Consider the following 21,324-nt stretch of genomic DNA (forward strand, 5'->3'; position numbering starts at 1 on the left):
CTTCATGTGCATGTGTAGAGAGAGAGGTTTTATAGACTAATTAAACCCATGTTGGGCATATGGCGCTATGTGTACTCAGAGTACACAGTGCTGTTTTCCATGGAAAGTTCCAGTAATTTGAAATAAAGGGAGTGGTTTCACTTCTGATAAATGTAAAGTCTTCCAAGAAGGCTTGCTTACATTTCTGGTTCATACTTCAGTAAAGACATTTGAGGGCACAACAGCTGTGTCCTTGGTTTCATCTGTTGGTTATGTTGCTAATTTATACACAGAATTCAGGTGTCAAAACCAACACCCCGCAGTGTAGCCAATTACTGCGTAGGGTGCATTGGCCGACAGTTATAGATATAAAATAGAATACTTTTATTGTCATTGTAGGCACAGCAAACAACGAAATTGGGAGAGCAGCTCGATAAGGTGCTTAGGAGCAAACAAAAACACAGGCCATAAAAAGAAATAATAACAAAAATGCAGAAAATATACCCTGAGTGTAATAAATAATTAGCAGTCAGTATTGCACGTTAGCAATTAATATTGAACACCAAAGTTTAAAGTGTGAGAAAAAAAGTAACATAGTGGCATCTAACTCAGAGTTAGTGTAAATTGTTATTAATGGTTCAAATGACCTTTGGAAAGAAACTGTCTCCGAGTCTGGAGGTGCTTGCTCTGGCTGATCTGCAGCAACTGCCAGAGGGAAACCATACAAACAAATGGCGACCTGGGTGAGAGGAGTCTTTAATGATGTTTTTAGCTTGACTGAGGTAGCATGAGGAAGCAATGTCTTCCAGAGTTGGTAGCAGGCTGCCAGTGATTTTCTCTGCTGGTCTCAGCACTCTTTGCAGAACTTTTTTGTCCACACTGATACCACACTGATATGCAGTAGGTCAGGATGGACTCGATAGCAGTTATCAGCAGCCTCCTTTCTATATTGTTCCTCCTGAGCACTCTCAGGAAGTGGAGTCCCTGATGTGCCCTCTTCATGATGGCAGCCGTATAAATCGACCAGGAGAGGTCCTCAGATAATTGGACCCTGAGGTATTTGGAGGAACACACCCGCTCTACACATTCCCCATTTATTCAGAGTGGAGCTGGGTCTGAGTCTCTTCCTCAAATCCAGAATCAGTTCTCTGGTCTTTGTGGTATTCAGAGACGGATTATTCTGCACACCACAGTGACAATCTGTGTACCTCATCTCTGTACACTGACTCGTCTCCTCCTGAGATGAGACTGACAACAGTTGTGTCGTCCACAAATTTTATGATGATTTTTTAATGAGTGGGCAGGTGTACAGTCATGTGAGTAAAGAAGCAGACTCAGTACACAGCCTTGAGGAGCTCCAGTGCTCAGTGTGATGGAAGCAGATGTGTGCAGGCCAAGTTTAACATGCGTGGAGCAGTTTGTCAGAAAGTCCTTGATCCAGATGCAAATGTTGGGGAGGAGTCCCAAATGCAGTAGTTTGCTGATTGAAGCGTCTGGGGTGATCATATTAAAGGCAGAGCTGAGGTCAATGATGAGCATCCTCAGATCTGCTGGTGTTCCAGGCAGCAGTGCAGTGTCAGTAGCTGTGGCGATGGTATCTATCTATCTTCTATCCACCACATGATGACAATAAAGAATGCAACCAGCCTGTAGCTGTTGAGATCTGGAATGATGGTGACTGTCTTTAAACAGGAAGGCATGATGGCTTGTGACGGGGAGGTGTTGAGGATGCTGGTAAGGACTCTGGCAAGCTGATTAGGACAAATCTGGAGTACTTTGCCTGGCACTCCCATCAGGTCCAGCAGTCTTTCTTGGATTCACTGATTGCAGCACACATCTCACATTCGGTTCTTGCAGCATGAGTGTTGGAGACAGGTGGGGGCAGTGATATTTGAGCAGGACTGATAACCTCAAAACGGGCAAAGAAGTTGTTTAGCTCCTCCGCCAGTGAGGTTTCAGCTTTCGTAGTGCTGTTGCTGTTGCCTTTGCAGTTGGTTATGCGTTGTATCCTTTGCCACATCCACCATGGGCTGTCAGCTCTAGCTAACGTGAAACATGTAATTCCAGTGAGAATTGGCAGCTGTTAAAGCTTCCAATATTGCAATATATTGAATGTAAACTCCTGTATCGGGATGTATATCGTATCACCAGATTCTTGCCAGTACACAGCCCCATCAGGTAATACTGCTATTGTAGGTCCATACATTTTATACATATGTGATGAGCACCCGTTCCTTCTTTTCATCTCTCTCTTTCAGCAGGAACCTAAGAAATCGGTACAATTGTACTTGAAATTGTTTATCCCATCTTAAACCCAAACTTTCTCACCTCTCTCTCTTTCCCAGCTGTGAGCAGAGTGATTGACAGGACCAGCAGACATGGGGAAGCAGAACAGCAAGCTTCGTCCTGAGGTGATGCAGGACCTCCTGGAGAGCACTGACTTCACTGAGCATGAGATCCAGGAGTGGTACAAGGGGTTCCTGAGAGACTGCCCCAGTGGGAACCTCTCCATGGAGGAGTTTAAGAAGATATACGGAAACTTCTTCCCCTATGGAGACGCTTCAAAGTTTGCCGAGCATGTCTTTCGCACATTTGATGCAAACGGTGACGGGACAATAGACTTCCGGGAGTTTATCATTGCACTAAGTGTGACATCACGTGGCAAGCTGGAGCAGAAGCTGAAATGGGCCTTCAGTATGTATGACCTAGATGGAAATGGGTACATCAGTAAAGCTGAGATGCTGGAGATTGTTCAGGTGAGTGTGTATGGAGGTAAATGAACATGTCATGTTTGGTGTGTCTTGGTATACAAATATAACATGTTGAATAGTGTGTGGATAACAAAATACAGAAAAATGAAAAAACAAGACAGAATATTATACTAACAGGAAGCACGTTTCTCTCAAATTGTAGCCTCGAGTGTTGTCTGTGACTGAGGCAGTCAGCTTTGAAATAATATCCCACAGGTGACACATAGACACTAACTTTAACATAAGCCAGGGATTGTTACACACTGATATGTTAACAGTACTGTCACTGTATCCATAACACACACTTTATGAGACTGGGAAAAACAGTACTGGCATTTTAAAAACAGCAGAAGTCATAGAGTTCTGCCCCATGGAGACGGGAAGGGTTTACAGACGTGGAGCTGAATGTGCCTCCATCTAAGGATTATTGAGAGATACATCCTTTAGGACCTCACTTACTGCCCACATTGAAATGTCAGTACTTAAAAGATGCATTTAGGTATTAAGATAAATTGGAAACATTCTTTGTCCTGCCAATAAAAGCCATTTTGGAAACAGCAGGCAACTCATTAGTTTTACTCCTTAAATGTGACTTTCAGTCTTATCTAGAAGGGAAAAAGGATTGATTTTCCATGTGCTCTGCAGCTTTTTACTAATGGAACTGAAGCATTGTTTAATTCATGTCTGCGGAAAGCCTTCTGTATATTGTATGCTCCTCCATTAGAATATTTTAGATGTAGGCTTGTAGTCTGTATTAGGTCTGTACTATCATCTTTATGTGTGGTTGTTTCATCTAGTACAGCATTAGCATATTTTTTAAAGCTTGTTTGGTTTCTTTTATAGCTGCAGGAAACACCCTAATCCTGGAAGGATGAGGAAGGACATTTATATTAAATCCCTGACACGTTAAAAGCCAAGCATGCTAACCTGTTGTTATTCATTAAGGTAATGAAGGTAAATGTCAATGCTCAGCAGGCTACGTGGGCTTTCAGACATTTTTAGCAACGTATTATTTTTCTGTACAGAAAAAAAGAAAATGAAACAAGACATTGAGAAAACCACTTTGAAATGAGAGGAAATAGTTTATTTCATGATTTTTCTGTGTCTGTGTGGAAAGATCAACAATTGTACTTTAGGTTTAGAATAAGAAGAACCTCTTTCTGGGCTGTGCAACAGGGCGCAACTCACCTTTATAAAAGAATACAACACGGGAAAAGAGGCATTTCCTGCACCAGAGCTTGCCGTGTAAACAGACTATTAGAACTGCACACACATAAACTACATGTCAGTGGGTGTATGTAAGTCTTCTCCCCTCACTTTTCTTACTTCCTCCAGGTTTACGTAACAGCAGCTGGTTAGTCCCACTTCAGTTTCACTTGGTTTAAGTCTTATTTATTTTAGAGACACTTCTTTCTCTGCGATGTACAGTACAGTCTCTGACTTAATCTTACCACTCTTATTTCAAATTCTGACACCCAGGAGTTGTTGACATCTGTGAGTCAGTTGGTGCCAGTGAAAATGCATCTGGAATCCCACTGATGGTACATGGTAGTTATAGTTAGTACTGTGCACTTCACTGCAGAGCTTTGATTAAAAAGAGGAGGCGTAACAAACTGACAATGGATTAAAACAAACATGGAGTAAGATGAGCAGTAAGCAGGCAAAACACAAACAGGTGAATAACAAAGTTCTAACACAACAGCTGAATACAACAGAATAAAATGTTTTTTTAACATGTATAAACAAATAGGTTGGCTGCATTCCCATTACATCCCATCGGTTGCTGTCACGCCAATGGTAGTTAATTCTCAAATACTGAATTCATCTTCTTCAGTGCCACATATCACCGTCCTTCAGAATTAACGCATCCCATTAGAAATCTGAAGATGCGGCTGGGAAATAGCCCGCTAGCCTGCTAATTCTTGCCACATTTGTGGTCCAATAAACAGTAAATTCAATAACGTCAGTGCTCCATTTCCCTGTTTCCCGAGCTACTGTAGCCGTGTGACCTGTGTGAGTGTGGTTTCCATGGGAACACAGCCATCAGGGCTTTACGGAAGTGGGCGTGGTTTCATCTAAAGTAGGTGGGAAAAATGATATAAAGCGCTCGGACACAAAGTATAGTTTATAGTTTGCAGTTACTTTTTACCGTATTTGTAAAATCTGACATGCGCTACAAACAACTGTTGCTTATCTTTGCAGGTTAGACATGTACTTAAGACTGTGGCCCTCACAATGTACTGTGTTTTTATGCAGACAGCTGATGCATATTTGGACAGCAGCTGCTGTATACCAGTGCTGCCAGGTATATCTGTATAAATACAGTGTATATTTGTATAATGGTTAATTAGTACATTTAGTACCCCTGTCTGCATTTTTTAAAAGATACATTTATGCATTTAAACACTAATAACCTTCAGTCCTTATTTATCCAAAAACTAAAAAGTCCCATAGCATGTTTTCTTTTTCATGGTCTTAATGTGATGAGTGAATTTTTTAACGAAATTGTTAACCAAAAAAAGCTCTCCAGAAAACAGAAATGAAAATGGCCTTTTTTCATATTCTGAGACTGGATCATTTACAAGTGTTGGATATGGGATTGGCAGTGTGGAAGACAGTGTTGCTTTAGCCCTGGATTAAATGTCTTAAATGTCTTTCTAAAATGTCATCTGCAGAGATCTCAGTGTTGTCAAATGAGCCATCAATTATTATTATTTTATAAAGGAAATTTAATGGAAAAGTCAGCTTAAATGACACTATACCTATTTCCTCATATTTGAATTTTTATATTTTTAGTTCCTGATGACCCCAACTATAACTCTGTGAAATTTGGAATTATTACAAAAAAAATTTGCAAGAAAAACAACTTCTATTTCAATTTTTGCATTTTTAAACGAAACCCAAATAACTGCTCGTTTTTAGATGAACAGTAACCATTTCTGAAAAGAAATTCTTATGACCAAAAGATATACTGAACCAGCCTGTATATCATTAAACATTTGTTTGGAAATATGTGTCTAGAAGAGTCCTAAAGCCATTGCACTGTTGGAAGATTAAAAAAATCATTAATTAAGGTATCCACATCTTTGTGGCTGTGCATGAAACAGGCTGTTCTGGAGACATCCAAGAGTTTGGTTCTGCCAGCGAGTTGATCTGAGCAATTGGAAACACAACTAAACATGACCAGTAAAATTATGGAGGGTGCTTCTGCCTTTGCAATCCGCATGTATCACAAACACTGTGGTTCATTCATGTTTATTTTTAACATTCATTTATTTTTCAGCTTTTGCTGAAAAGTCCAGCAACAGCTCTATAATTACAAGTAAGATGGGCTCCAAATTTGATTAGAGATCATTTCTGGTGATGAGCAGCTTTTGGTACTTTGTTGTTTCAGTACTGCAGCCTCATATTTTGAAATTTGCTTGGAAACATAGAACCGATAAAAATGAAGAAGGCTGTGCCCTTGGAGCAGCTGTCCAACGTAAAAGTCTCCATGTGACATACATCATGTGATTGATTAGATAATGACGGACAGACATCCGATCTCAAACAGGACTACAACATCATCGGATCTAATTCAGTCTCTGATGACTAATCTATTTGTAATGTATTAATATTAGTATTTCTAACGCAACAGCAAATGTCATCAGAAATACATCATATCTAACTATAGTTTAGCTGTCATTGCTAATTCTAAATGTGTGTATAGCACTGCCAAAGTCACTGTGTCTGCCTTTATCTTCTGTTAACGTTGCAGATCGGAACATTTGCACAATGTTTTTAATGTATTTTGTCTCATGGCCTGCTTTGTTTTGTACTCTTCAACATTGTATTGTGTGTAGATTGGATTTATGACTTTCTGCTCTTCCCTGTTAAATTTCATCTGTGTCTTACCCCGTATTAGCTGATATTTAGAATTTGGGCCTCTCTAAGCACCTGAATCAAAGATGGTACCGATACAATAGCTATAGGATCGAGCTTAATCAAGCCTATGGCTGTTTCATTTACAAGGTAGTCTCAGCCAATCTTAGGAAATATGAAGCTATAAAGCCTCACATGTGCCCACATATCATCGCCTTGAGGTTAAATTAGCCTCCCCACCTCAAGACCACAGTGATTCAGACCTCTGGCTTCCTCTCCATCTTGACGACAAAAACCCCCTGCCCACTTTCCATTAAAAGGTGATCCTGTTCCCATGGACGAAAGAATAGAAAGCAGTGACTCAGACACTCATGTCTGACTGTCTGCAGGGCTCATCACTTAACGAATAAGAGGACAAGAGTGTTAAAAAGTTCATAGTTTCCTTAGCTGCCATAATGAGACAAGGAGTGTGAGTGTGAGGGTGTTTCTATTAGCAAATGTGTTTGTGTATGTGGCAGTTGTATTAGTTTGCTCGTAGGGCTCTGTAATGTTGTCCGCTTCCACCATGCTTTAAAAGGCTGTATGGTGATTTAACTCAAATTTGATCGAAGCTTTTGAAATGTAACAGCAGGATCTCTCTGTTTTTCTCAGTGCCGTTGCTCATTTATGAAGAGCAGTTTTGGAGAGAGCCAAGGGCTATCTAAATTTCTCTCACATTTATTAACACACACAGTATTCATCTATCTTCATGTCTGTCTTTGGCTCTCTCTCCCTCTCTGCATTTCTGACTGTTTGACTCCCCTTGTTCAAAGCCACCCACCTCTGCAGAGAGAAAGCAGGCTTAACAGAAAAGTTTTCAGGTAGCGCTGACTTCTGCAAGTAACTGCTGAAGTTAAAATGATGCCTGAGTTCTTTGAGTAAAGTCTGCAGCTTAGTGTGATCACAGTGTTTTCAGTGGTATCAGAGGGCAGATTGTCAGGTGGAATTCATTAAGCTAAATCCATCTATTTTCCGCCTCGGATCTGGGTAGGAGTCGTGATGGTGGCAAGCTAAGCAAAGGAGCCCAGACATCCTTCTACCAAGCTCCTCACCCTGAAGGCAGCATAATGTTCACAAGCTTCGCAACTGTTACTGATGTAGCCCTGGTTTAGTTTAGGTTGAGGTAAGTGAGCACCAAGCGTTGAATGAATTTTGCTCTTCCACATCTTTTACCTGTATGCTAATTTGACCACAGTGTGAGCATTGCAGTGTCATAGCTACTGTGCTCCAAGTTACTGACATTTAATGCGAGCAAAAACTAGTAAGTTTGTCAGCTACTCCCAGGCTTCCCAGCTAAATATGGAAACACTGATTAATGCTACATGTTTTCAAGACATTTGGTAAAGATCTTCAAGATCTTCGGTCTGAAATTGCTCATCAGTGGAATATACAGCTACATCTTTGCTCATTCCTGTTGGTTGACAGCCATAATCTGTTCATCCTATTTAACTCAAAGCACTGTTGGTACAGTCTCAAGGAGCTCTAAGCAAAGCTGTAGACTTTTGAGGCAAGTTGATAGCTCTCGGCCATGAAGGTTCACATGGCGTATCGACGATCTGACCATGCAGACTGCTTGCAACATTTCCATGCATTTTGTAGGTGCTACAAGCTTGCAGACTACACTGTTTCATGGCTGTGTACATGTCCCGTATTTCCCATCCTTTAAGCAGTCGCACAAGCTTTTCTTTGTTTGACTTTTACTTATTGTTTAGCCAAACGCAACAAACAAAGGAACTCTTCCTCTTCCTCTGTGAAGTCACCATCTTTTTTTCTGGTTTGCATGTTTGGAGCACATCTGCACATGCACAACCGCCATTATGGTATGTATAGCGGCTTGTGCAAATCTGCCTTGGCATTCCTTGGGAACTTTGGTATTATTTATGCTTGTGTCTATGCAGCCTTTGTTGTTGTTTATTAGAGTGTCACAATATTTTTAATCATGATGACAATTTAAGATGTTTTTCTTTCCTTTTTCACCACACCAGTATTATTGTGGTCAGCACTTGAAACTGTTTCAGCTGATTCCTACCACAATGGGTTCCATGTTTTCTATTCACACTTGCCTCCATTTTCCTGCAGTGACTGTGAGCTGCGGCTCACTGCAGATAGCTAATGGTCTCTCCTGCAGAGATTGTGTAAATGCTGGTGATGCTCATAATTAGCCTTGCTGTGGGAGTAATTGAATGAGAAGGTTCGCAGCCAGCCTGGCTCATCATCTTCAGATGATAAAATACACAGGGAGAAAGATAAAGCTGCCTCATCCATTCATCAATATCATCAGTTGATACCTAACCTCTACTCACCTTTTATTCATACTGCTTATTAAGTGAGATTGAACAGAATAGGGGACGAGATGAATCGATCACTGCTCAGGCGGATTAAGTCTCCGTGGGAAACGTATTCATCTTTGTTGTGAGGGTGACGCAAGATGCTGTGTTCTGTGTGTGTGTGTGTGTTCTGTGTGTGCGCGCAGCGTGTGCGTGCGTGCATGCTTACCACTGCAGGACGACTCAGCTGGTACAGATAAGTCTCAACAAGTGGACAAATCCTCTCACTGTGTCCGTGTCTGTTTCTTTTATTTTTATTGTGTCTGACAATCTGTATTATCTGATGAGAAGTAATAACACTTCTGGGATCATATTTTCCTTCTACCCTGATTCATAAGTGGCCAGGTAATAGTTCACAGCAGTGGCTTGGTAGCTTTTTCCCTCTCTCTATCCTCGCTTAACTGTGGCTCAGTCTGTTTCCAGCTCCACAGGAAGCAATGTTGTGTTCTTGTGTGGAAACTCCCTGCTGAAAAGGTATGAAAGAAGCATCTTTTGTCCTCCTTTTGGCATTCAGCTTATGCAATGGATGCTGCATAGACCTCTGAGGCTTGGTGGAGTCTGTCTAAAGAGAATGTAGCTGGCAGAAAGTAAAAGTCCAGGTAGTTTTTATTGTTAAAATTGTGAAAGAAATAAGGACTAAGGAAATAAGTATGTAAATAAGTAAGAGATACAAAGACATGACCAACTAAGACAATGTTGTGATAGAGGGGAGGAAGCGATCAAACCTGATTAACTCTGGTTTTACATCTGGAGCAGACTTATGCCAGACTTATGATCTTCATTATTCACACAAGCAGCTACATTTAGAAACATATCCATTTTGCACCTTTTTACACCTACCATGGCAATACTGGAATTGATGTTCCTTACCGTGCTTTGTCCATACTATTTTTATCCATCGTATCGTGTGTGCTGACTGAATAACAAAAAAAGTACTTCTATGTTCTGTTTTACACACCATCCCAACTTTTTAGGGATCAGGTCTGTACAGATAAAGTTAATAGACAGAAGTAAAGTAATTTGTACTATAGCATGATTTGTGGTTGAAATATATGTGATCATGCATCACGTCTAATGACTAGTATACCACAATATACACAGGTGTGTAAGGTGTTGCCTTAGTACTTGTGTGACTGAGTCAAAATAAACTGCAGTGTGTGCAGTCATGCCACCCAGCATTGATGTGTTTTGAGTACTTTATGGACAATAATGGAAATGAAGCTCTGTGGCTCAGAGAAATAAGAAAATTCCTCTGACTGTCTTTGGCTCAACTGTGTTCATAGCACTGCGTGTAGTCAGAAATACTGAGAGCGCTATAAGCTCCAGATCGCTTCACTTATTGGTTGCTTGTAATTTTGGGATTTAGGCATTTAAGCTTATTCCACTGCAACGCTCTGGATTAGACCAACAGCTAAATCCCCAGCATGTAATATTGGCTAAATGTCCTAAACACTAGCAGCAGTTTGAAGGACTGCGATTAATGACAGACCCAGCTCCAAACTGAAATGAAGACTGATATTAACCGTGGAGGCTGCTTGCTCCTCAGCTCCACTGTGACCCAGCAGCTGAGTCGCCCTGTTACTGCGTAATAGGAAGCATACCCAGCACCTATTTAAAGCACCCGCTGCACTGTAATCACAATCAGCGCTCCTCTGTTCACATGTCAGCTCCCATTCCCCTCAAATCCGCCTCCTTATTAGAGACAGAGAGAGTGGGCTGTGATTTCACTGTTTACTGCCAGACAGCCTGCAATGCAACAGACAGCAAAAGAGGCACAACACTGATAAATAGTCTTTGAGTGATTGTGCATTTGTGCATACATTTGCCTCCAAACATACGTAAAGTGCAAAAACATACAGAAAATACAGAACGGTCGAGCAGTGCAGTGAGTTGACATGTTGGAGTAAATTCTCATCTGAAAAGGTGTATGCACTGTGAATATGAACGGCTTTGTGTTTGTCTTTGTGACACAGCAGAATAAATGTTAATTACATCAGTAAATTAAATATCACAGGAACATGTTACATAAGATCCTGTGTGTGGAAACTCCTGTGTGTTACCTGCATTGCTCTCTAGTGATATTTAACTCTCACTATGCAGCAATATGTGTTTTTTGTTAATTCTATCAAGGCACACAAAGTTATTAAATAAACACTTGTTGTATTTCTTAACAAGCCTGAATGGAGAGAAGCACTGCAGAAGATTTTCTAAACATTCATTTCAGGAGAGACTGGTAGAAGTACTGAAATATTCATGTTTCATATTAGTTACAGTGGGGAGTTCGTGGGATATGGAGTCCACTCCCATGAAAATTTGGTATTATATGTCTAAAAGATGTGCATTTGTACATAATTTTAGGCATTTTTTATTATGATATGTATTTTTAAAAAAGCGTGCAGATTGTATTTGTTCACATTACATACAAACATTAGCAGAAATGAATTTCAGAGAGCCTCACCAGTGAAGGATTGAAGTGATCCTTCACATTTTTGTGCTTGACAGCACTCTGTGCCATAAATAAATAAAACAACAGTGGTTAAACAATACGTATAGTGCTTATAGTATAAAGGCATTTAAACTGCAATTTGCTGATCCTCTCAAAGCCAGGATGAAGCCACCCATCAGTTGTAGGGTTTATCTTTATCTCATTAATACTGTTATTGGCCCAGTTTTCTGTCAGCATTTTTCATTATTGAAGAATTTGGTTTGAAAGATTACATATATAACAGTTAAGGCCCTGTGCACCTTAATGTTGGAATGGCAGGAAAAACTGTGACATTATTGTCTTTTAACTGCCCTTTTAGTGTATAGTTTGAAATTTTTCAATTTCTTACTCTTATTCTTGATTAATTGCTACTGCTACAAAACGATGGATGTCGTGTGTCATAGGGATTGTGTGACGACAGTATTATCTATTGAAAGTTTAATGCTTGTAAACTAAGCTAAAGAGCAACACCACTCCAAAAATTAATGAACAATTGATTATATCACCTCCCTCGTGTTCTTTTGTAGGCAATCTATAAGATGGTGTCCTCTGTCATGAAGATGCCTGAGGACGAGTCAACACCTGAGAAGAGGACAGAGAAGATCTTCAGGCAGATGGACACCAACAGAGATGGTAGGCTAATTTCACCTTCTGATTTAAGTTGGGGGATGGGGTTCACGTGAGTTTGGCATATGTTTTAACAGTAGACCCATGGTAAAGAAAAAACAGTAAACTGACCTCAGAACAGTTGCTGTGTCTACATTGCTAAAAAAAAAGCAAAAAGTAGAACCACAGGTATGTGAAGAGTTATGGTTCCAACGTGTAACTTGACCCACAAAGCCTTTTAAATGGCCTCTCTACCAAGATGCCAAACAAATTTAAACTGATTTAATTCTGATAGAGTTAGTGCATTTAGTGGTTGCTGTCAGTGCTGTTAGACACAGCAGCCATTTCAGTTGTGTGATTGCCACCTGGTTAGCTGTTGTCATTGTGATGTTTTCCACTACAGAGGCCCTTGCAGAGCCCCCCAGCTTAAAGCAGTTCATTGACAGCAGAATTCACACACTCGGAGGGCACATTCATAAAGCACATGCACTGAACGCAGGACATTCGTAAGCAAGATAGGAGCAACAAAGAGATGGACAGTGAGGAGCTAGTGACTAGTGCGGGTAAAGGGAGGAGAAGATGTAGCGAAAGAGGAGTGGGTTGGAAGTGAGAGGAGGAGGAAGGAAGAGGAGGTGGGAGGAAAGTGACAACAGAACAAAGACAGCAACACACAGTGAGAGGGAGTGCTCTGACCTGCACATGGAAAGCTGTTGTCTTTCTTTTGTTTCTTCTAATGACAATCTCAAGTAGTGGGCAACTCATAGGAAGGCAGCTCTAGTCTGTCAATTAGGAGGGTGGACAGGAGGAAGAAATGCTGACTCAACACTGCCACCTGTTGGTGAGAAGTGGAACATCACAATGATGCGCTGATTGAGGTTGTGAAGGCTCTAAAGTGAGAACATTCGCAAAGAATAACAGGACATTGACCCTGAAATGTGTGTTTTGTTGTCATCACACTAAAATTCTTTCAATACCCCTACTGGTTCGAACACAGTCACACGTCTCATGCTTGTAAATGGTAAAGAGGCCCAAGGTTATTTAAGGCTTTCTGCCTCTTAGTTCACCATTGATTTTGCTTTAACATTGACAGGTCCTAGCACTGTGTCCTGTACCTGTTGCTGATCAGTAGCTCAGGTCCATCACAGAGGAATTGTTGTCCCCACCTCAGCTGTTCAGTGGTTTCCCTAAACTGACTGTGACTCCTGTTATTAAAAAAATATTTAAACATGGTCCAGGGCAATGCACATTTCACTTAAAGCAGGACTGCACTACACTTTGAGCAAAACCACCTCAACAATCTGCTTCAATCGAATGCTTTCTGGTGTGTGTGAAGGGACTAAATGATCTTATGAAATTTTAGCAGTGGTGCTCATGCTGCTGCAGAATGAATACAGGGCAAAAAAGTGGTAGTGGTACTCATATTGCATCAAGAGTTTCCAAGGCAACGGCATAGAAGTTGACTCACATTTGGGAACAGTGCTGCACAGGTTTATATTCTTTCAGTAGGACTAGAAGTGAATGCCAACAAAGATTGGATAATTGTTGGATAATTTTGCTAAATAAATAAGTTTTATATTTTATATTTTTGCATTATTTGATTAAACCGAACCCTTGGATGACGCTCTGGTCACATTTTAGGTAACTTTTATACGTGCTACAGAAAATTCAGAAAGTTTCACAGGCTTTATAGCTACAGTGTGAATGTGAAAGTCATGTCTCTTCTATTTTTGTGCTAACGTCACTTGTGTTTTAGGCAAACTGTCTCTGGAGGAATTCATCAAAGGAGCGAAGAGCGACCCCTCCATCGTCCGCCTGTTGCAGTGCGACCCAAGCAGTGCTGGACAGTTCTAAACATGAGGCATCAACACAACCTGTAAGGCTCCCATTAACATGCAGGACATCTCACAGCGACAGCAGTTTCAGAAAGCTAGTAGGCCACTAGTAGGAAGGCTGAGGTTCAGCAACTTCAGGAACAAAGCTGTTTCTCTTGCAGTCAGTCGTGCCTCGCGGGCAGCGGAGATGCCTGCTGGAAGGGAGCTATTCAGAGGCTGTTTGCACTGTGCAGGATGTGGGATGGGTCATCCACAGTGTCACTGGTTTTGTGATTATTTGTAATTCATGGACTGATATTAGAGACCATGTAGGAGGTGGCCTGTTATTCTGGAGAAGTAGCTGAAGGTGTTGATGCTCTGAAGGAGCTTTTTCAAAGCCCCCACATGTAGGATTTGACCATTTTTGAAATACTGTGTTTGTGGGCACCTCTTCTTAAAAAAGTTGATTCTTGATTTTTCTGAGTTTTTAGGGTCTTGTGAAAACAAGATTTTCTGCCGTTGTGTGACGCCAAGAGTGAGCTGCAGCTATATCTGTACTGATGCTCACCAATGAATTGGCCTATCAGGTCCATATTATGTGACCCGTTACCCCGCACTCCCCTAAAGCCAAAACTTTTCCTCTAACCCAGTAGTATGTCATGCAGTGAGAATCACTATCCAACAGGCTTTTCAAGTTACAAACTCAGTCTATCAAATCTATTTCTAATATATATGCAAATGACAAGTTTGGATCTTTTGCACAACTCTCTCAACTATTGTATTTATTTGTAAAGTCTCACTTTTTTAGACCCCTTCAAAATAGAACATTTGTCCAGAAGAGTATTTCTTTTTTCCCAGACTTGTCAGAAAACAACACCACTGATCATATTCTCTCATTATCCCCATATTGCATATCTAATTCCAGTTCTCTTTATCACTCCTCACTCACTGCAAGCTGTTAGAAGACTTTCAACAACAATAGATCAGGTCAATTGGAGGTTTTGCATGACTTAGTACATACCTTTTGAACAACTCAAAATTGTTTTGAGAGCACGTTTGACCAAGGCAAGACTGGTTAAAGCTTTCCTGAATGCAGACCATTCATGGCCTCCCTGTAAAGACCGAGCAGCAGATCATGCACACATGTACATGCACAATTGAATGGGATTTGTTTTCATAGTTTTCAGAGGTTGTATTCTCAATCCTGGATGAAGGTTAATGTGGGTGTAGCATGAAAACTTCAAGGTTTACTGATAGCTTGGGGCCTCTGGCATCTAATCTACATGTTGATCTCCTCTCTGGAAAGATATTTGAGAAAGATAATGTTCCTGGGCAATCATGGGCTGAGTTTTTTTCCATTGTGTTAATTTTGACAATTTTAGGATAAAAGTTATACAGTTTTTACCAACTTTATAGTGGTTGTATAAGGCTACTATGGGCACTGTTGCAAAGGAATGATTGTTTTATGGTAATATTGGATCTTGTCATCAATGTAACAATATACCTTTATTTATCAGGGATTAAATTTCCTATTTTATCCATCGACTCAATAAATTCTCAAGAAATTTACCATATAGAGCTGTTTTTGCCCACGTATGGCACATGTTGAATGTCACTGAAACAGTTTATAAATTCAGCAGGTTAATTTTTAAATAATTTTTGTAGAGCAGCAAAAGTAAAACATAGTGGTGACTTCTTTTTTTGAATGATGTCGGACTTTGGTGATGTATTTTAGATGGATCCCTTCACAGACACGAGATGACTTTGCAGCACTTGTCCTGTTCTCTTTTATAACTGGAAATCATGAAATACTAATATGTGATGAAAATGGCCACCTGTTGCCACAACACTACTAATCTGACTGTTTCTTTCTCTCCTCGTAGTGCTTATTTGGGTGTCTCTAAATGCCCTTAACTCTCCACAAGGAGCAGAGTGATGATGAAGAATGACAAGCTGATGACGATGAAGAAGACAGGCCTTCAATATGCACTGAGGACTTCTAAGACAGGCACAGGAGCCAGATTCTCCAGTTTACCCCCTTGAGCTGTTTATCTAAACCCTCCAGTCCCCAGCTAAGACTCAACCTGAAGACATTTCCAAACCCTCATCAGGTCATCAAACCCCACTGATTGTAGTTGACCCGGATCCCTCAGTTCTCCTATAAGCATGCCAGAGTATAAAGAAGCTCTGCAGTAGGTTGTGTATATACAGTATAAACTGGAGTCTATCAGTGTCTTTCCTTGGCTCTCTGTGCTCTTTGAGGCTCCAGCTGGTGTGACACAGAGCTTCTGTCACTCTTATGTGTATCATAGACAGAGTGTGTGCATGAGACAACAAGAGAGAGGGGGAGAGGAAGAGAGGGAGGGGGGGACGTGATGGTGTTGAATAAGAGGACATACTGTAGGTGAGACTATTTAATCTGCAGATTGAGAGCACTTGTGAAGTTTGTCCTTCACTCAGAATGAGTACTGCTTTTAGTTTCCTCTTTTCTACTGTGTGAATGTGTACGTGTGTTTGTGTATTTTGCAAACTTGATAGACTTTGTTTCATATTGTGCTGGGACAAAATTACATGAACATGTAATGTTATGCTACCATGCATATGCGCCCTAATCCTTAGTTTGGTTTTGTGAAGTCTCACTGATGTACTGAAGGGTGAAACGCATCCCTTTATCCATCATCAGTTCCAGTGGTTTTTCATATCGATAAGAATTTGATGGAAAATTTTGGAGTGGCAGGTTACTGCACTCGGGATCAAGGAAAATAGAAAAGTAGTCTTTAAAGTATTTCAACACAGTGTAGATATATTCAAGTGTACCTAAATTTGTAAATTAGATTCTAATTGTCCACATTGCCCCATTCATAACAAATGTTGTGAAACAATAAAAAAGAAAGTTTGTTTATTTTAGCTGTTGCAGGATGTCAAGCATGCAAACAAGTTCCTCTTTTGACTTTTACTATGTGAAGAACAAAGATCTTCACATTCACTGTTAGATGTTTTTAAATGCCGCATGTTGAATCAGTCATTGAACAGTTGGGTACAGGGGTGCATAGACTAAATAACACATATGCATGTGACTTATGCGCATGTGTGTGTTCACATGTATGTTTATGGATATCAGTGGCTAATCGGCCAGTCACCCATGAGGGTCAGTGCTTGCTTCTCTATGTTAGTATTGTCAACGTTAGCGCTACCAGTAGTCAGTGTCATTGACAGCGAATGGACTGCCAAAGCTGACATATCTAATGGTTCATATGTATAACTTGATGGAGGGTAACAAAGAGGAGCTTCAAGGAAGACCACCATGCACAATAATCAATACACATGAAGACACATTCTTTAATGGGGATGCAGCATATTCAGCATCTGTTCCAGTTGAGCACAGTAATGAAGTCACCATTCGATTGTATCTGTAACAGCACCAAACATACACAAAGTGAACTGACCTCTTTAAAAACAGCCCTCAGTCTGAGCACATACTATGTAAATTCCATGTACAGAGTTGACTGCAATGTTTTACACTCATGATATATGATTCAGCTCAAGTGCTCGAGTCTCACTTATACAAACACTCCCCCTAAATTCAAGCCGAAGGATTCATTTGATATTATTTTTTAGTTTTAGACCTTTCTTCCGTATGTCTTTCCTTTACTTAGCTGTTGAAGAAAACAGAAAAAGCTTTTTTCACGTTGTTTTTCCACTGCATGGCATGGCTCAACTCGACTCTACTCATCTTTGGTACCAGGTACTTACTCTACAATGCTTTCTATTACAGACGGCATCCACCGCACCCTCTTCAGTTATTCAGCAATTAGGAAACAGCATACAGGAGCTTTACTTTGGTGTTGAGAAGTTCCAGCCTTTACTCACTGACAAACTGTAACCTACACTGTACAATTACTGCTATACTCTTAACCTTTTCCACACACACTGAAGGGAGCTAACTGCTTTTACTACTGAGGTTTTTGAAATAATGGCATTCTTGCAGTATCTGCACAGTCACACAAATAATCAATTAGTGGTCTGCACTGTTTTCAAAAAAGTACCAGGTACCAGGTACTATTCACCATGAAAATGAAACAGAGTGAGTTGAGCCCATGCGGCGGAAAAGACCAGGACCAGTATGACGCCCATATCTCCGAATGTAACTGAGCCCTCTCAAAGGCAATTTGAAGCTGTTTCAGTTATTGTGTTGTTTTCCAATTAGAAAAGCTTTGAATGTTTTACTAAGTAACTACTGTTTTTGTGAAAGGTAAAAGATGCAGACAAACAAACCACGAATCACAACTACTGCAATGACTCCGTCACAACGTGTTGCTTTTATCGTATTTTTATGTGTTTTTTTCTTTTCTTTTTTTTTAAAAAAAAAATGAGTCAGGTGTAACATTTCTGTTAAAACACAAAATAGCATCTTGTGGTCAAGTGCCAAATAAAAACAAAAACAGTATTGTATGAATTTATACTGTACAATTGTTGAACAAAATTGTTGTTGAACAAAATGTTTGTAATTGTTGCATTTTGTAGGTTTTGTATGGTATCCTGTATTTAGTGACTGCAGTTTTGGAAAACAGGATTCTGTTTTGTTTTTGTTTTTTTTGTTTTTTTGTTTTTTTTTTTGGTCAACATTAAAAGTCAAGAATTAAATTTACAATTTACTGTGTGCAAGCAATAATGTGGTGTCTGGTTAATTGTTTAATGTTGGAACAACATCTGTCATTTGTCTTACTGCTTCCATTGACCAAAACCATCCAGGCTGCTGTTCACTAGATTCTCAGAGCAGTTGTTCCTAGTTGTAAAGTCCAATGAAGGCTTACTAAAATGAAATCATTGTGAGGCTTCACACCAAGCTTCAGTCTGTTAACACAGCAGAATATCTTTTTGGAAAGCTGAGAATCGATAAAGCTCAGATTTTTTCATCTATCTTCATTACCTTTTTGCTATATGTTACCTCATATCCGATAGCGACAACATTTCCTATCCAAGAATCATATTGACATTATAATGTTCTGCAAAAACACTTTTCTGACTATTATTCAATACCATAAAGAAAGAATGCAACAATTCAGATACTGAATTGGTGACACTAAACTTGGGTATTCAAGTTTAGTGTATTCATTCATACATGTTCCCTGCAGGGTGAATTGTCTTGTTTTGTCTTATTTTCTTCCACTTTTTTAAGGCCGGGGTTGCAGGGGCAGCAGTCTCAGTAGGGAAGTCCAGACCATCCTCTCCCCAGCTACTTTCACCAGTTCATCAGTGGGGATACCAAGATGTTTCCAGGCCAGACAAGAGATATAATCCCTCCATCATGTCATGGGTCTGCCCTGGGCGTCTCTTTTCAGCTGGACATGCCCGAGACGCCCAGGAGGCATCCTGGCCAGATGCCCGAACCACTTCAATTGGCTCCCTTCGATGTGGAGGAGCAGCAGTCTGTTCTGAACCCTCACGTGGATGTCCAAGTCTTCACCCTATCTCTTATATCAGCAATCTTGCTGTTTCAGTCACCACCCACAGTTCGTGACTTGTATATTGAGTGCTTTGCCTTTCAGCTCAGCTCTCTCCTCACCTCAACAGACCAGTACAGCATCCTCATCACAGCAGACGCTGCCTCAATCTGCCTGTCAATATTCCACTCCATTTTACCCTCACTCGTGATTAAGACCCCAAGATACTTGACCTCTTCCAACTTGGGGCAGCAACTCTCCTCTGACCTGGAGTGGGCAATCAACCCTTTTCCAGCCGAGAACCATGGCCCCAGACTTAGAGGTGTTGATCCTCATCCCAGCTGCTTCACACTCAGCTGCAAACCACCCGTGTGCCAGCTGGAGATCACTGTTTGATGATGCCAGCAGGACTACATCATCCGCAAAAAGGTGGAAGATGGAATCCTAAGACCACTGAACCTGACACCCTCCACCATTTGGCTGCACCTAGAAATTCTGTCCATAAAGATTATGAACAGAACGAGTGACAAAGAGCAGCCCCGGTGGAGTCCAACCCTAACTGGGAACAAGTTTGACTTATTACTGGCAATGTGAACCAAGCTCTCTCCATGGTCTCACCAAACACCTGGCTTCCATGTACCCAACCACCTCCGAGATGCAGTCTAAGCTTTGCCTTAAGTGGGAGTGGAAGATCATCCCGACAGGGTGCTCCAATCACATGCCTCCAGGTCGCACTGTCATTGCCCATGTGAACTTTGATGTCCCCAGCAGAAGGATGGAGTCCTCAGTAGGGGCATTTTCCAGTACCCGTCACAAGGACTCCAAAAAGAGTTGGTGAGTTGATAGTACTGTATTATCCCACCAGAACCGTACATTCCTAAGCTGCAGGGTTACTTCTGGTTCCTAGAGTCTTCAAAAGTAGATTGAGAACCAGAGCCTTTAGTTAACAAGCTCCTCTACTGTGGAACCATCTTCCAGTTTAAACCAAAACGTTTAAGAGAAGACTTAAAACTTTCCTCTTTGATAAAGCTTATAGTTAGAGCTGGCCTCGACTAGCCCCTAGTTATGCTGCTATAGGCTTAGACTGCCGGGGGATCTCCCACGACGCACTGAGCTCTCTCTTCCTCTCCCCCTCTTTCTGCACACATTTATGCCTTCTAAAAGGCTGTTGTTTCTCGCCACTGTCACCAAGTGCTTGCTCGTGGGGGAATGTTGGGTTCTCTGTATTACAAAATTTAATTAAAAAGTTTGGTCTAGAAGTGTTCTAATAGGAAAGTGTCATGAGATACTTTTTGTTGTGAACTGGTGCTATATAAATAAACTGAATTTAAATGAATTTAAATTAAAGCACAGCTGTTATTTAACTTCCAGTAGGTTCTATAGTTCAGTTAGTGCGTTCTAAACTGGATACACTAAACATGTGTTTTTAAACTGCGACAGCTGTTCAGAGGCAAACTATCTGTAGTTTCATCAGACCAGTAAGATAATATTCAAAGATAGTATTCAAAATAAACCTTTTAGGCTTAGACATGGTGTTATTCTGAATTATCTACAATATTCACTGAGTATAGTCGGTGTTGACTTGACTGAAACTCTTTCTTATTTTTTTTTGTTCAAATAATATTGATGTTAATTTATGTTCATCACTTATGAACATTTCCAGGTCATCAAATACCAACATTTTGGCTAAGTGGATTGTTGAGCGTCAGTGAGATTCAACTGTAAGTAATAGTGGCTCATACAGCATCTGTATTTGACAGCCTGAGACTCAACAATCAATGTCCAGAGTGGTCCACAGCACCTTTAAATTGAGTGAATTCAACATCTGCACTGACTTGTGTTGATTGAGTTAAACAGTGGATAAAATAATAATTGATTTCATTATTTTTTTTACCTGATCTGATGTTAGGATGGAACAAGGAGACCAACACCACGTAAAAGTACTCCATGGTAAGAACTCATCCCGAAATCTCTGGTGTATAAACGTTTAACACACAGGCTTTAAAAAACAAGACATGTCTT

General features: G+C 40.5%; 1 protein-coding gene across 3 annotated transcripts in view; it reads left to right on the forward strand.

Moving 5' to 3' along the window:
* The window catches only part of LOC124064387 (neurocalcin-delta A), a 62,131-nt gene extending 43,604 nt beyond the window's left edge, over positions 1-18,527 (forward strand). For all 3 annotated transcript variants that reach the window (XM_046398808.1, XM_046398810.1, XM_046398809.1), the window contains 4 exons: positions 2,325-2,735; positions 11,969-12,074; positions 13,801-13,920; positions 15,742-18,527. In XM_046398808.1, coding sequence (XP_046254764.1) covers positions 2,358-2,735; positions 11,969-12,074; positions 13,801-13,898 — 582 coding nt within the window. In that variant the 5' untranslated portion in view covers positions 2,325-2,357 and the 3' untranslated portion in view covers positions 13,899-13,920; positions 15,742-18,527. The remainder of the gene's footprint in view (positions 1-2,324; positions 2,736-11,968; positions 12,075-13,800; positions 13,921-15,741) is intronic.
* The last annotated feature ends 2,797 nt before the right edge of the window (positions 18,528-21,324 follow it).

This window comes from Scatophagus argus, chromosome 9 (genome assembly GCF_020382885.2).
Source record: "Scatophagus argus isolate fScaArg1 chromosome 9, fScaArg1.pri, whole genome shotgun sequence".
Classification (NCBI taxonomy): Eukaryota; Metazoa; Chordata; class Actinopteri; family Scatophagidae; genus Scatophagus; species Scatophagus argus.